The 14,735-nt window shown below is 39.0% G+C and overlaps 1 protein-coding gene across 2 annotated transcripts in view; it reads right to left on the reverse strand.

Moving 5' to 3' along the window:
* Positions 1 to 1,325: 1,325 nt before the first annotated feature.
* The window catches only part of lrp13b (low-density lipoprotein receptor related-protein 13 b), a 35,564-nt gene continuing 22,154 nt past the window's right edge, over positions 1,326 to 14,735 (reverse strand). For both annotated transcript variants that reach the window (XM_089126102.1, XM_039676351.2), the window contains exons 35-55: positions 14,492 to 14,707; positions 14,206 to 14,379; positions 13,921 to 14,124; positions 13,433 to 13,597; positions 13,141 to 13,356; positions 12,198 to 12,427; positions 11,418 to 11,547; positions 11,141 to 11,334; positions 9,789 to 9,975; positions 9,308 to 9,523; positions 8,036 to 8,219; positions 7,753 to 7,954; positions 7,226 to 7,390; positions 6,930 to 7,136; positions 5,310 to 5,859; positions 4,575 to 4,700; positions 4,130 to 4,237; positions 3,166 to 3,399; positions 2,080 to 2,380; positions 1,880 to 1,997; positions 1,326 to 1,417 (exon numbers count right to left, since the gene is read on the reverse strand). In XM_089126102.1, coding sequence (XP_088982228.1) covers positions 1,376 to 1,417; positions 1,880 to 1,997; positions 2,080 to 2,380; positions 3,166 to 3,399; positions 4,130 to 4,237; positions 4,575 to 4,700; positions 5,310 to 5,859; positions 6,930 to 7,136; positions 7,226 to 7,390; positions 7,753 to 7,954; positions 8,036 to 8,219; positions 9,308 to 9,523; positions 9,789 to 9,975; positions 11,141 to 11,334; positions 11,418 to 11,547; positions 12,198 to 12,427; positions 13,141 to 13,356; positions 13,433 to 13,597; positions 13,921 to 14,124; positions 14,206 to 14,379; positions 14,492 to 14,707 — 4,169 coding nt within the window. In that variant the 3' untranslated portion in view covers positions 1,326 to 1,375. The remainder of the gene's footprint in view (positions 1,418 to 1,879; positions 1,998 to 2,079; positions 2,381 to 3,165; positions 3,400 to 4,129; positions 4,238 to 4,574; positions 4,701 to 5,309; positions 5,860 to 6,929; positions 7,137 to 7,225; positions 7,391 to 7,752; positions 7,955 to 8,035; positions 8,220 to 9,307; positions 9,524 to 9,788; positions 9,976 to 11,140; positions 11,335 to 11,417; positions 11,548 to 12,197; positions 12,428 to 13,140; positions 13,357 to 13,432; positions 13,598 to 13,920; positions 14,125 to 14,205; positions 14,380 to 14,491; positions 14,708 to 14,735) is intronic.

A 14,735-nucleotide genomic window follows, 5' to 3' on the forward strand; every position in this document is an offset into this window, starting at 1 on the left:
TAAGAGACCGAAAAATCAACTCACGGAGTCAATTCCAATTTGCAACAGTATTCAACTGAAGTCAAAACGTTGTCATAATCGTAACATTTTTATATGACAATGAAATCGTTTTTTGTTGTTTGTGACTACAATACTGCTGTAACAGTATCTCAAAACGTTTTGCCATTTCTCTGGAATAATGTAAGAGACATGAATTCATTGCTTTCAGTCTGGTGTCCGAATAATTCAGTAGAACCAATTCAAAGAATCAGGTTGTGTTTGAGTCGCAAGAAAGAAAAACACCTTTAAAAAAAAATCTTAACGTAAATAAATAGTTCTTAGTATTTGCTGTACTTTCTGGGTTCTTGCTTTGAATTTCGAATGATGCTTCGAATGATTTAATAATTCTTATTAATATAATCTCCATTATAAACCACTTAAATTTGTGTGGAAAAGCTCAACTTTTAACAATAAAGAACATACGTATTTCATATCACGGAGGTCTGTATGGAATTCCACAGAAAATTCATAATTTAAACACCCATTAAGCAATACACATCCTACACCGCTTGCATTTTGCAGCATTTATTAAATCAGTTGTCATGATGGTCCTTTCAACGTTAGCATGTCATATCAATGAGCAAATCTTATGTGGACCAACAAGTGAAAAAGCAAACAAACACCACAAACCAAATGTAGAGTTTTTATCTGGGAAAACACCGTTTTGACATCAATACAGAGAGCCCTTAGTCCCAATTCACACTGGAGAGCCTCTTGTTCAGGTATTGGCTCATGTTTCAGTGAGGGCGATGGGGTGGAGTAACAGTATTGAAAGAGGCCTGGTTTTGCATAGCCAAACAATCCTTTTGTGTTGTGCATAAAAGCAGACAGAAGTGACTCAAGCCCAAGGAGGAACACCGTTTATAAAAAGGCAACTCAAATAACCATTCAATAAAGACCTTAAAGCTTTGAGCGAGAGCTATTGGAAAACACACCCATAAAATAAGGGTATATTACAACTGGATGTGAGGCACTCCCATATTGAGAAAATAACAGCAGATCAACTCATTGCCAAACATCTGCTTTCTTACTTTTAAAAGGTAGTTACAAGTTAGAAATGCAAATACATTCCCAAAAAACTAGACCATCAAACTAAGTATTTATGTGTTGGGATTAAGCTTGTGTTTCTTTCTAAGTGCTGTTGTAAATATTTCACCTGCTGTTTGACATCAGTTGCAAGTTTATAGCTATACAGAACACCACAGGCACTTTTCTTGACATTAGACTTTACAATGATTTACACTACAGCCCTTTTTCATTGGAAGAAGAAAGTAAACCACACCCAATTTCTTGCAAAGTCAATAGTTTTATTAGACATTAAAACACACAAAAAAAGTTAGCTGACAACAGGCGTGGTGACAACTGGAGCAATCGGAGCCTATAGGAAAGAGGAAGTCATAGGATTAAATTCTGAATTAACTTACAGTATTTCAATTCTACAGGAATCTGTACATTTGTTTACTCCGCCTTCAATCATTCCAAACTTTGAACTACTTTTTTGCAGAACACATTATAACTTTAGCAGAATGTCCAGGCTGTATTATATAATATTGAAAGGGTTCAGAAGACTTGGGTTATGTGATGTTTAGTCAAATTTTGATCTAGTCAGTCTTCGATCCAAGAAGAACCATTTCATATTTCCAGAAATTCCCTAGATCCAAAGATACTGCACATGTTAGTTCAGAAATATAAATTGTGCAAACAAATATTATATTTACTTTTTAAATTCACAGACAATTATTACTCCATACTAGTCAATGTTGTATGTAAAACAGCGACAGCATTCTTCAAAATTCCTTTTGTGCTCATGATGATTAGTAAAAAAGAAAAATGATTGTACCTCTTCTGGATCATACAACTCATTATCAAAGTTTTGAGTGTAGGTTGTGTGCTCTTTCACGTCAGCAGGCACCAGCGTCTCTTTTTCAGTAGCCTCTTCCCTTGCTGCGCGCATCCTTCTGCAAATAAAATCACATTGGGATAGTATGAAATCCAGGTATGTGGCTGAGAAGAGATGCATGTATTATATCAAGTATGAACCTCCTCCTGAGGATGACGGCAGCCAGCAGAGCTCCACCGAAGAGAAAGCTGAGTGAGAGCGCGAGGCCAGTGGAGCTGGAGTTAGTGTTCTGACAGAGATCCCCGCTGTAGCCCTCCTCACACTCACACACCGGCTCTCCCTTCACGCTCACACACTTCCCATGACTCCCGCATCGCTCCTCACACGACAGACCCTGGTCCACACCCTCGTCGTCTTGAGACGGAGACTGTCCCACAGCAGAGCCCAGAGACAAAGGCCCAGATTTGGATTTGACACCTGGTTTGGTTTTCACAAGGTCACCTGTCAAGCAAGAGATTTAGGCAAGACAGTCTGGTTTGTGAGTTTTAAACATTAATACCAGGTTTAAAATTATTAATATTAAAAGCTGTACTACAAGATGACAAATGCCCACTACAATATATATTATGCTTATTCCCTCTCATGTAGGGTGTAACATTCCAGACTGTTTACATTTCCAGAAAACTAAGTCGTAAAGTCGAAAGTGCACAATAAAGTTATCATCTGATTAGAGTCTAACTTGCGTGACCTGCATATGTAACGGTGACACATTCGCATAATGATCAACACGTAACCACTGCTTTTGCAAAGGATGAGGATGTGAAGTCAAATTCTTTCCACAGCGGTACAATAGCAGTACAATCTTTTGAGAATTGATTCTGAAATCTCTGTATGGTCTAAAAGGAATTTACAAAGCGCGAATCCATTAAAGATGGGACCGTACCCAATTTTTTTTGGACCAACTTGCTCCTCAGAATCACAACTTGGAAGTATGAAAAGCTATTGATGCATGCATTGATGTACTTTCTACCAGGTGTTCAATAATTGTGTTTTACATTGCGTACGTTTGAGGCTAACCAAAATAATTTATTCCTGAACTACGTCTTTTAATCAGCTGTGGGCCATATTGCCCAAGACTGTCTATTAATGCAGATTGTCTGTTGTTCTCACAACTTTAAAGGAGCAAGACTTTAATACACATCATTTAACAGTAGTACATCAGTTAGCTGAGCACTAATGTAATATCATACAAGTCATTTATAATAACTAAGATTCACTCAACTCACAGTCCTCATCCGATTGGTCCTGGCAGTCTGGGACTTGGTCACAGAACTTGGCCACGGGGACACACTTGAGGCCGTCCCGGCAGGCTTTACTGCCAACGGGACACTTGAGGTTGGAAAGACATTGAGTCTTGTTCACAGCAAGGAAGTCCTGCGCACAGCGACACGAGCGTCCACCGGGATAGGGCAGACACAGGTGACTGCAGCCCCCATTGCTCTCAGAGCACACATTGGTTCCTGGTGGGTTGAAAAGACAAAAACAGAGGTCAAATGACTGACTTTAGGGAGGGTTACAGCTCATACAGTACTGTAGTACTCAGACTGAAACACTAGCAGACTTACTGAAAAATGAAAGGTAAAAAATAGATTTACATAAATATTTAACTAAATAAATTAATCTTATTTTAATTTATTATTCATAAACAAGACAAATAAAAGTAAATAGAAGACAAAGTTATACAAAAAAATGAATCTAAAAATGTATTGATAATATATTGTTCATCAATAAGGAAAAACAATAAATAAATGATAAAAATGACAAACATATATATTAAAAAATTGGATATAAAATTAAATAAAACAATACAAATACAAGGTAAAAAAATGAAATAAAAAAAATCCATCCTTGACAATAAAAAACAACAAACAAAACAAACAACAACCTTAATTTCAATCAATTTGGCCTTACGTTTCCAGTATGGGGAATAAACCAGCGATAAAGTACTAAGCACAGTTGTTATAGTGTGCATTTTGGCAAAATGTGTTGGTATGTATACGTGTACTGCTTACATTTTCTGTATATTTGAAATGCACTAATAATCCATGTACAATAATAGGAAGAGCTGCATGTCATTCTGAACAGAGTGAGAGTGCACTTCAGTGAGAACTCTAGATGTGTCTATTGTGTGGTGAAGCTTCCTGAACAAAACAAGACACGCCCCTCTCACACAAAGAGACCAGCAAATACCTTTCTGACTGGACCTGCTGAAAGCCTTCAACTCTAGAACACTCGTCTTCACCTCAAACCACATCTGCTTGGGCTGGAAGCCAACGCTGTACCACACTTGAGTTGAACCTGTTTCAAGAAGCACAAACTTTGACAGCTGGCCTTTGCATTACTCTTAACACCAAAGCATTTCGTGTACATTGCATTAATGCACCATGTTAATCAAAAAATCAGAATGGCCATGTCTATATTGCCTGAATTACATTTGTTTGAAAGCTTTTCTCAAAAAATACTGATTTTTATAAGAGTTTGATTAATTAACATACAAAGAGTTTAAATATTTTTTTTAATAAAGATCTATCGTTTGTATATTTTAGGAGTAGTTAATGGCTTCATGCCATCTAGTGGCACCGACACAGAAGTGCATTCTCTAGAAACTGGATTTCTGGAGGTCTTGAATCGTTACCGTTCTCCAGGGTGATCCAGAAGTTGGTGTTCTCGATACGGGCAAAAGAGATCATGAAGGCAGGGCCGGTGCTGAACTCCTTATAACCGGAGCCGTCTAGATTAATAGAGCTGATCAGTTCACTGCCTGGAAAACAAAATCACCTGCCATTACTGATTGCACAAAGTCATTTAATTCTTGTTCAAACAAACATACATTCACTTTCCACAAGTAGAAAACAATTATTGTTTAAAAGCACGCAAGCAGATTGTACCCTAAACTAGCTAGCGCCATCTTAATTTAGGCTGAATCTACTATGCTGGTTTGTAGTCTTAACTTTTGTTGTCTTCGGAAATACAAGTTTGTTTTGTGGTTCAGACAATATTAATATAAAAAAAATAAATTAATTGTATTTCCTAAATTCAAATAAATTAGAAGATTTTTTTTTTGAGAGAAAAAAAAAAGAGTGGTAATAAGGTTGTGCACAAAACATAAGTCATTCATACATTTGAATGAAATTACAAACAAAAATCACACACAAAAAATTGATTTCTATAAATACCGAGACTTTCATGAAGGACAAATTCTTCTCACTGAGAATAAATAAGTTTATACAACTAGTCCAAGTTATAACAATTTTAATTTATATAACTACTGACCAAGTTTCATTTGAGGCTTGCTCATACAAGACATGTCTCTGTACCCTATGAGAAGACATGTCTCTGAAAGGGAAACATAATTTTGCTTTTAACGCACCAATATCTGCCCAATACAGTGATGTTCCCTTCTCAGAAAACGCGAGTGAAGCGGGCATCTTGGCTTTGCTCCACAGCAGCGTACGGTTCCTCCCGTCCATGTGAGCGCAGTGGATCTGAGGCATTGGCTCGGGCCCCCCCTGCCCCATTGCGGTAAAGCACAGCCGGCCCGAGGGAGGGTGCAGGGCGATGGAGATGGTTCCCCCTAGCTCCGCCTGCAGCACCATGGCGGTGAACTTCCCTCCAGGGGACGTGACGTACAGCTGCGGACTCTTGACGCTGCTCCAGTACAGGTTACGGGTGACCCAGTCCACAGCCAGAGCGGTCACCAGGTCCCCTTTGAGCTGCAGCACGGAGCCGATCGGTGTGAAGCCAGAGCTGCTGAACTTGAGCTGAGCCACTGAGCCCTGTCCCGCGTCAGCCAGGGAGACGGTGCGGTCTCTAAGGAGCAGATCGAAGTCTGAAGCCTCCTTCACGCCCGGGAGAGTCAGGTTACGGTGCTCGGGCCAGGTCATCAGCCCAACCTCTTCTTGAAGGCTCCTGGTGAAGATCTGAGCAGGAGAAGAGAGGTCAGGGATTTAAGGACTCAATATTCCTCAAAGGAGCACTGAGGGTTCAGTGAAAAAACAAAAAAGAAGCTATATTATAACTACACACATCACATTAACATGCATCACATTTACAGTACGTAAACCAGTATTTGAATGGTTTATAGATTGAAACACTTGTAACAACTTTGTTGCAAAGAAACATTTAAAATAAATAAATAATTAAATGCATAATACAACTGTAAATAAAATTAATTAAATTGCAATTATATCCTAATGTATAAAATACGCATTCATAAATATAAAATGTAATATATTTAAAATTTCTAATGTATTAATATATCAATTAAATTATAATTATATCCAAATATATTATATTTATGAATACATAATGATATTATAAGTATATTCTAATGTATAAAATAAATAGTATAATAAATATTTTAAAAGGATATCATTTCATATAATTATTTATAGCCAAATTAGAATATAATTAATTTATAATATAATTAATTATAAATAGTTAAGTATATAAATAATATAATATATAAAATAATATATAAATAATATATATATATATATATATATATATATATAAATTATATTATGTATTAAAATTTAAATTAATATTATACATATATATTGTGTGGGTGATGGCGCAGTGGATTAAACACATGCCTTTGGTGTGAGAGACCCAGGTTTGAATCCACTGCGAGACACCAGTGTCCCCGAGCAAGACACTTAACCCCTAGTTGCTCCAGAGGCGTGCGACCTCTGACATATAGCAATTGTGAGTCGCTTTGGATAAAAGCGTAAGCTAAAAGAATAAATATAAATGTAATTTATTATAGCTATTTGGCTGTTGGTTAACACTGCTTGTCAAATTAACACAATTGATGGACCGATGAATCGTGCACAATGCGCATTAAAACGCAAATTGATTTCATGTTGACTTTAAATTATAACATATTCTGTAATTTGGTTTTAGTTGGTTATCAGGTTGGTCCACCACAACCTGTTCTAGCGACAAACTATTGTGTCACAAGCCATTCAGTCGTTCTCAAGCGGAGTACCTGTGTGATCATGGTAGGTGACAGTAGCATAAGGAAAGAGGAAGAAGAATCGACAAGTGGGTCGCAAGTGACTCCGTCCACGGCCAACAGAAGTCCTGCCGGGCAGCGACAAACCGCTTTGAGCGCCGCAGCCAGCAAACACACGTGGGAGCACTTCAGCTTATTACAGGGGTTGGACACGTTGGGCTGCAAGAGAGGGTGGACAACCTACACCAAGACAGAGGAGACATCAGTAATGCAAGGATATATTGATGTACGAGTACAACTTACAACACGTCTACAGTGTGTATTCTCACTTTGAGGCCGAAAGGCTGTCCGGGTCTCTTGAGAAAAACTTTACGGTTCTTGCCAGTCAGTTTATTGGCACCTTGAATGGATCTTCTACGAGTGTCAGACCAGTAGACCATGTCATTAAACACCGCCACAGAGAAAGGACTGGGCATCTCAGACAGCTGTAGAAACTGCAAAAAAAAAATAAAAAAATAAAAAGTTAATCTTTTAGTATGTAGTCTCTACCAAGTGTCACTGTTTCTGAACTCCCTGAAACGACTCAGTTCCTGGAAGGAAACTCAAGACTACAATGAACATCACAATATTACTATTAAAATTACAACACACTAGACCAGCCGACCAATCAGAGCACACTGCACTTTTCAGGAGGGGCTTCAGAGACAAACTAAACAGTGTTACTGACAGACTGGAAAGTGAGGCACTGCAACAATGGAGAATGTGGAAAATAAGGTGGTGTTTTTAACATTCAAGCAGAAAAACCTATTCTAGTATAGCCCATTTGCGACAGTAAACATGTTGTTCTTCAAATTACCTTTATGTTTCCTCCATCAAATGTCGCCGAGCCTATACATCCGAGCTTCTCGTCAGTCCAATATAGTCGGTCTGTCAAAACGTCCACCGTCACACTGACAGGCCAGTCGAGACCACGGCTGATCATCACCCTCCTGTCCGAGCCGTCCATGCTAGAGCGCTCGATCTGTGCGGGACCTCCAATCTCAGACCAGAACATTATCCTAAAAGCAATGGTCAAAGACATTATGCATCCATACAGATGAACAATCATGTAATAGCACCAACTTGGAGGTTCTTCTCACCCTTTCTGCGGCAGCAGCGCAAGCGAGCGGGGCTGCTTTAAATCCTTATCCAGAATCACAATGTAGTTTTGGGGCTTCACAATGCTATTGGTCAATCTCACAGCTAGAATCTGCCCAGCAACACCATCAACCCAGTAAAGGTTCCTTCCCAACCAGTCAATAGCAATGGAGTCCGACTTCACACCTGAACATGCAAGATTTTTTGGTTAAGGAAGGTATTCCCAAACTTTTTTTCAAGTTGAAAATCTTGGACCTAAAATACTTAGAAATTATTCCAAAGCGACTCGCATTAAGCCCACACATTTGGATTAGAGCTAATTGAGACGTACGTGAGCCAGTATTTTCAGGTTTCACTCTAATAAAATGTATTGTAACCACCAAGCCTAAACAATTGTAATTTATAAATGAATGCCAAGACAATTTGTATGAATTATACTTTATTTTTTCATTCCTGTTCTGAATAACAAATTGAAAGGATTTATGGTGGAATGAGGAGGGACTAAAATGCATGTATATATTGTTTGTAAAACATGGTTTTATTTACTGGTATTTCACATTTCTGAATGTAATAAAATGTGACATACACTGAATGATGCAAAGGGTAATTTTTCGATAATTGAACAGTTTGATGTTGGTTAATGGTCACATTACATGCATGCCTGTAGTAAGCCTTTTTTATTCCAAAGGTATTCTAATTTTACATTGTGATCAAGTGTGCCACACATCCTGAAAAGGGAAGCCAACACCTTGATCAACCCCTGGTGTCTGGCTGCAGTAAAGGTCATGAACCCCACCCTCTCCATGTAATCGAATGGGCCGCAAGCCAAACTAAAAAAAAAATCCAATTACACTCCAAATCATTTTCTTCTAAAGATGTCATTTCAGGTAGTTCTTATGCAGACTTATGTCCGAGTGTTCGTTTTACTAATGAGTAAGGTTTTAGTTATTTGATGCCATAAAATGGGGTGAAACGTCATGATTGACAGCAGTGCTTGCGTTTCATTCTGATACAATGACTGTTTCAGCAATATTTTGGCTTCAATTTTCTAGAGTAACGAAGATGCGGCCAATCTTTTTTTTTTTTTTAAATGTCCTTGATCATAAATACCTTTTGACTACGGTCACGTTACCCAAACAGACGCGTCAAAGCACAACACCCTTAGAAAACACTTGTCGATGTGCCCAACAATGGCCTTCAACAGTGACCGTATTCTGAATATAGTAGCACGGCGCCTCGTAGCTTTTTATATATTAAAAATATATTTTTTTTACCTTTGACGATAGTTCTAAAGTTGTCCTTTTCTCCATGGAAGGCATATTTGATGCTTTCTTCCTCCAGACTGACCCAGTAAATTTTATGCTCTCTCAGGTCATAGTCCAGAGAGAAGACAGGCTTCCGTCCTGGTGTGATGAGAGCTTGAATATTGGCGTTTTGCAGACCCAACTTTAGCAGCTTGTACTGTTCAGAGACCAAAAGACTGGGCTCCTCTGCACAAACACAAGAAACACATATAACATTAATGGAGTTAATACTTTTAATAGAGTAGAATATGAAGAAAAAAAAACAAAAAAAAAACTATTGGATCTCAATGTGGTCCAAGCACATTTCTGCTGTTTTCCAGTTGTGGAAATACACATGCAATTACTTCAATTATATTTTTGCCCCACATTAGAATTTCTTTGTGGCCCATTTCAGATGAGCAGGACACAGGTGAACTGTGGTTGTTCGCTTTACAAACGAATGGATTGATACCTGCCGCCTTGCAGCTGCGACCATCTGGCTCCAGTATAAATTCAGGGTGGCATCGACACAGGTAGGAGCCTAGCGTGTTGACACAGTTATGACTGCAGGCAGCGGGCAGAATCTCTTTACATTCATCTATGTCATAGCAGGTTAAACCGTCAGACTGAAGCCTGAAGCCAGTCTTACAGCCACATCTCTGGAAACAAGGGAATATTTGAACATTACAGCGGATTGCATTTATATTCTTGCTCAAAATGCAATTACATATTAAGATGCTGAAATCATGATTGAAACATTAGGGACCAGATTTACAAACTGTTTACATTAGTGCATATCCACTTCTGGTTTAAAACTAACATGCTATCCGACAGCCAGCTCTGTGCATGTGCTTCGGATGCGTGTGCTTAGAAACCCATACAGACTATCATAAGTTTAAACTAATATGGGTTTAAAAACGCATGCAGATAATAAACTTTCATGATGAAGAACTGCAATGTACTGGAATAGAGAATCAAATCCAAACCAGTGTTTTAGTTTTTGGCAGAGTACGGAAGGCATGAGCAGTACAGTTCTGGAAAGTGGGGTAAGAGCAGTAGCTCATTTGCATTTAAAGATACATGTGCAAAATAACACGTTTTTCCTTCCACTCAAAAATGGGCATTTTCAACACAGTATAAATGAATTATCTGAGGTATTTTAAGCTGAAACTTCAGACATTTAAAAAGGGGCATGTGTCTCTTTAGACACAATATAGTGTTAGGCATGCAACCATAACGGTTTATGGTCACTTAAGACTTAACGACAATGTTTAAGCAAATCCTCGCCAAGCTGGGAATTGACATTTGTTTAACCATTTTAGACAAACACAAGGCTGTTCACTTTGCTACAGTGTTCTCCGTACACGCGCACAGAAATAATAGCATAGCAGTTTTAATGACCCTATTAAATCAAGCACATCCTGCAGTTTAGAGTAAGTTAACTGTGGTAGAATGTACACTACTACTAAAATCGCATTGCTCTAGTTTCTTGCTGTAGGGTTGCAGTCGTTGCAATGTCTCCGCTCTCCACAAATATGTTCCATATTTATTGTCTTTCAGACACCTGGTAGAACTTGTTCACTGGTAATTTGATAATAGCTTTACATAATCTGATTGGTGGTCTCTATAAAGTCCTATCGGCCGATAACGATCAGCACCAAATCAATCGGATCAACCATAGTTCTTTAATTTGTGCACTGACATTTGATCACCTGCAGACCTTTACACTCCCATTAGTGGATGGAGGGTTCACACTAATTTGATTTGAGTAAATCTGGCCCTAGGTATTATAAATATATATGAAAAATTAAAGAAATGCTTGACCTCTCCATGTGGAGTGCTGAAGCAGTAGTGTTGACATGAAGGGCTGCTGGGACTGGAGCAGTTGTTCTTTAGACAGCCCACACCCTCATCAGAACCGTCTGCACAGTCAGAGCGCCCGTTGCACACCAGATTTGGGTCCACACACTCCTCACTTCCACACTGGAACAAGTGTGTTGGGCATTTCACTTGACCACCTACAAAACAAGCAAATGTTTACAATTTAGTATTATTGAAAGCATGTTATGGAGTTAAGAATTGATTTCAGACATGCACTCACAGCCAGATTCATCACTCTCGTCCTTGCAGTCCTTCACGCCATCACACTTCCACATCTTCGCAATGCATTGAGTTTTAGACGCACAGGACCACTGGAACTCTCCACACTTCAGCGGACTCACCTTGCAGTTCTAAACAGGGAGTGAAGAGTCTGTCTGATTGTATGGCACAGATTGATAACTTCGATTATATCCTTCCTACTCTGTTAAACAAATGTGCAAAAAAAAATTTCAAAATGTTCCCCAAAAAACAATGTTCGACAAAAGAGTCTTATCTGCCCTAAACTCACAACACTGGCAACTCAAACCAACAGAGCAATGTTGGAAATGCACTCAAACAACAACATGCAAACAACCACAAACAAAGACACCAAACAAACCACTAACAAAGACACCAAACAAACCACTAACAAAAAACTACAACCACCACAAACACAAAAAGCACACCACAAAATAGCAAAAACCCAAAAAATAAACAATGTGTTTTACAAGCATTAATTATACAAACAAAACATACAAAAAAAAAAAAAAAACCAAACAAACCCGCAAACAAAATTACAAATAGTACACGTTCAAATGCACACAAAACACCGCAAACAAAATGGCACAAACTACAACAAAAACCCACAAACATAGTACAATAGTACAACCCACAAACATAGTACCCACAAACAAGTGTAAAAACATTACCTATACACAACATCACTGTGTATAGATAGTGTTTTGCTGTTAAGGAAGAGTAGGTTTCTCTAGAACAAGACAGTCTCAGTGCGGCCCCTCACCCTCTCATCAGACCCATCACTGCAGTCCTGGTCTCCATCACAGAGCCACTCTTTCAGCAGGCACTCGTGAGTGTGAGGGCAGCGCTGCTCCACAGGACAGTGAGGCGGCTGAGCACAGCTCTTCTCATCAGAGTGATCACGACAGTCAGCGAACCCGTCACAGCGGAGGGACAGAGCCACACACTGACCGTTACTGCACTGGAAACGGTCACTTGAACACGGCTCCACCACTGCAGGACAAATACAGCCCAAGTGTAAGGAAAACGGTCCAAATACTGAACAAAGTCAATCATTAAAATGGTGTGTGTACAGGTTTATATTATATTGTAAAGCCTAAGATCACCTACTGTATATGGTGGGGACCAGCCAGCAGTCCCCATAAAGGAAATGGATTAATAAACTTGCATAAACTCTGTATTTTACATTTTCAAAAAAAGCTATTTTGTTTGTGATGGGTAGTTTTTGGGGTAATAATGATTTTTATATTGTACAAACTTTATTTTCTATGGAGAGTCCCCATAAGGATAGGGAAACAGTGCGTTACACATCATGGATGTGCTTGTGTTGCCATGCCACAGTTACTACACTGTTGTGTTGATGGTGATTTTACTTCATAAATTAATTCCCCATTATTTCCAATGTGTTCCCCAAATGCTGAGTGTGACATTCCCCCACACACTATCATAGGCTACAACCAGATATCATTCCAATTCATATATTTATTTATTTCATTTTTGCAGAGCTAGCAAAAGTCAAAGTCATTAAGTCTCACGCCATTTATATGAACTTTGCCCTTAACCCTTATGGGGTCTCTGACCCGAAATGAAGGGAACGTTTGTTTTAACTTTAAAGTTGTGATTGATCTTGGACAAGTTCTTGGAACCGACACTACATTTATAGCCATTAACTCCCAAATGATGAACACTTCGTGCCGTTGACCTACCACAGTTGGCTTCGTCCGTGCCATCCACACAGTCTTTCTCTCCATCACAGAGGAAGGATTCAGGAAGGCAGCGGGTTTTATTGTCACACTGGTGTCTGCACTCCTCAGAGAGCTTCATGCAGTTGATCTCATCCGATCGGTCCTGACACTGAGGTGTGCCGTCACATACAAGCTTCATGTCTATACATTTCTTGCCATGAGCGCATTGGAATTGGCCTGGAGGTTTGAATTATTGAAATATGTAAAAGACTGTAAAACTGACCAAATTGACAATTGTATTTCTACTGCATACCTTTTTTACATTTACTTTCACAGTTCCTTTCATCAGATCCATCTTTGCAATCTTTCTCTCCATCACACACGTGGCTGTACAGGACACACTCTTTCCCATCCCTACAAGGCTTGGATCCCAAGGGACATTTCAGAGGCAATGAAGCACTTGCAACCACACTAGTGTCTGGGGAAAAATAAATCAATTCCCAATTTAAATGGTAACAGTCATCCAAAAATGACAATTCTATCATGCTCATTTTGTTCCAGACACATGACCAGACAAATGAATTTCAATCTGTTTCTCACATGAAGTTAAAATCTAGTATGACTTCTGAAGACTTCCAACAGCATATTTAATAAATTTTATAGAAAAAAAAAGGATTTAGCACATTAATTCTTTCTTTAGTGGAAAACAAAAAGCAATGTTTATTTGGGTTCTGATTCTTCTGAACAACATGCAAGTGATTAAATAAATGGTTCAGTAAATGATTACAGGTGTGAACTTACAACAGTTCTTCTCATCTGAACCGTCTCTACAGTCTGGTTTACCATCACAGAGCTGCTGTTTAGTCAGGCACACCATCTTCTGGTCGCAACGTAAAGCACAGGTGGGACACTGTTGCTCATCCGACCCATCAGCGCAGTGCGGGTAACCGTCGCACACCAGGGTTCTCCAAACACACTGCCGTCTGTCCTTGCACAGAAACTGGTCTGATTGAAGTACAAAACCTTATCATTAAATGTACATGGACCATCATCCCATTTAAGAATAGAACAAATTCAACATGTTACCTGGATCTGGACATGAATGCATGCAAAACTGCTCATCTGCTCCACTCGGACAGTCTTTCTTCCCATCACATATTTGGGATTGTGTGATGCATTTTGAGGTTTCATGACAAAAAACAGAAGGGCTAATGCAGACTGGCTGAGTTGATATTTTGATCGATGGGCCAGTAATACGATCTAAAAAAACGTAATGAGCAAATTTAATATCTTAACCCAAATTAAATGCAAAATAAGTTGTTTTTAAACTGAACTAAAGCATTTTAATTAAGAAATCAGTTAAAACAATTACCACAGTTGTCTTCATCAGTGGCATCTACACAGTCTTTCTCTCCATCACAGAGGAAGTTTTCTGGGATGCAGCGAGTCTTGTTGTCACACTGGTGTTTGCAGTCATGCGAGCGAGTGAAACAGTCCATTTCATCAGAGCGGTCCTGACACTGAGGTGTGCCGTCACACACCTGCTTTCTGTCGATACACATCCTCCCATGAGCGCACTGGAACTGATCTAGGAGGAAACGTTTGGTTTAAATGTC

Source organism: Pimephales promelas, chromosome 23, assembly GCF_988280905.1.
Source record: "Pimephales promelas chromosome 23, fPimPro1.hap1.1, whole genome shotgun sequence".
Lineage (NCBI taxonomy): Eukaryota > Metazoa > Chordata > Actinopteri > Cypriniformes > Leuciscidae > Pimephales > Pimephales promelas.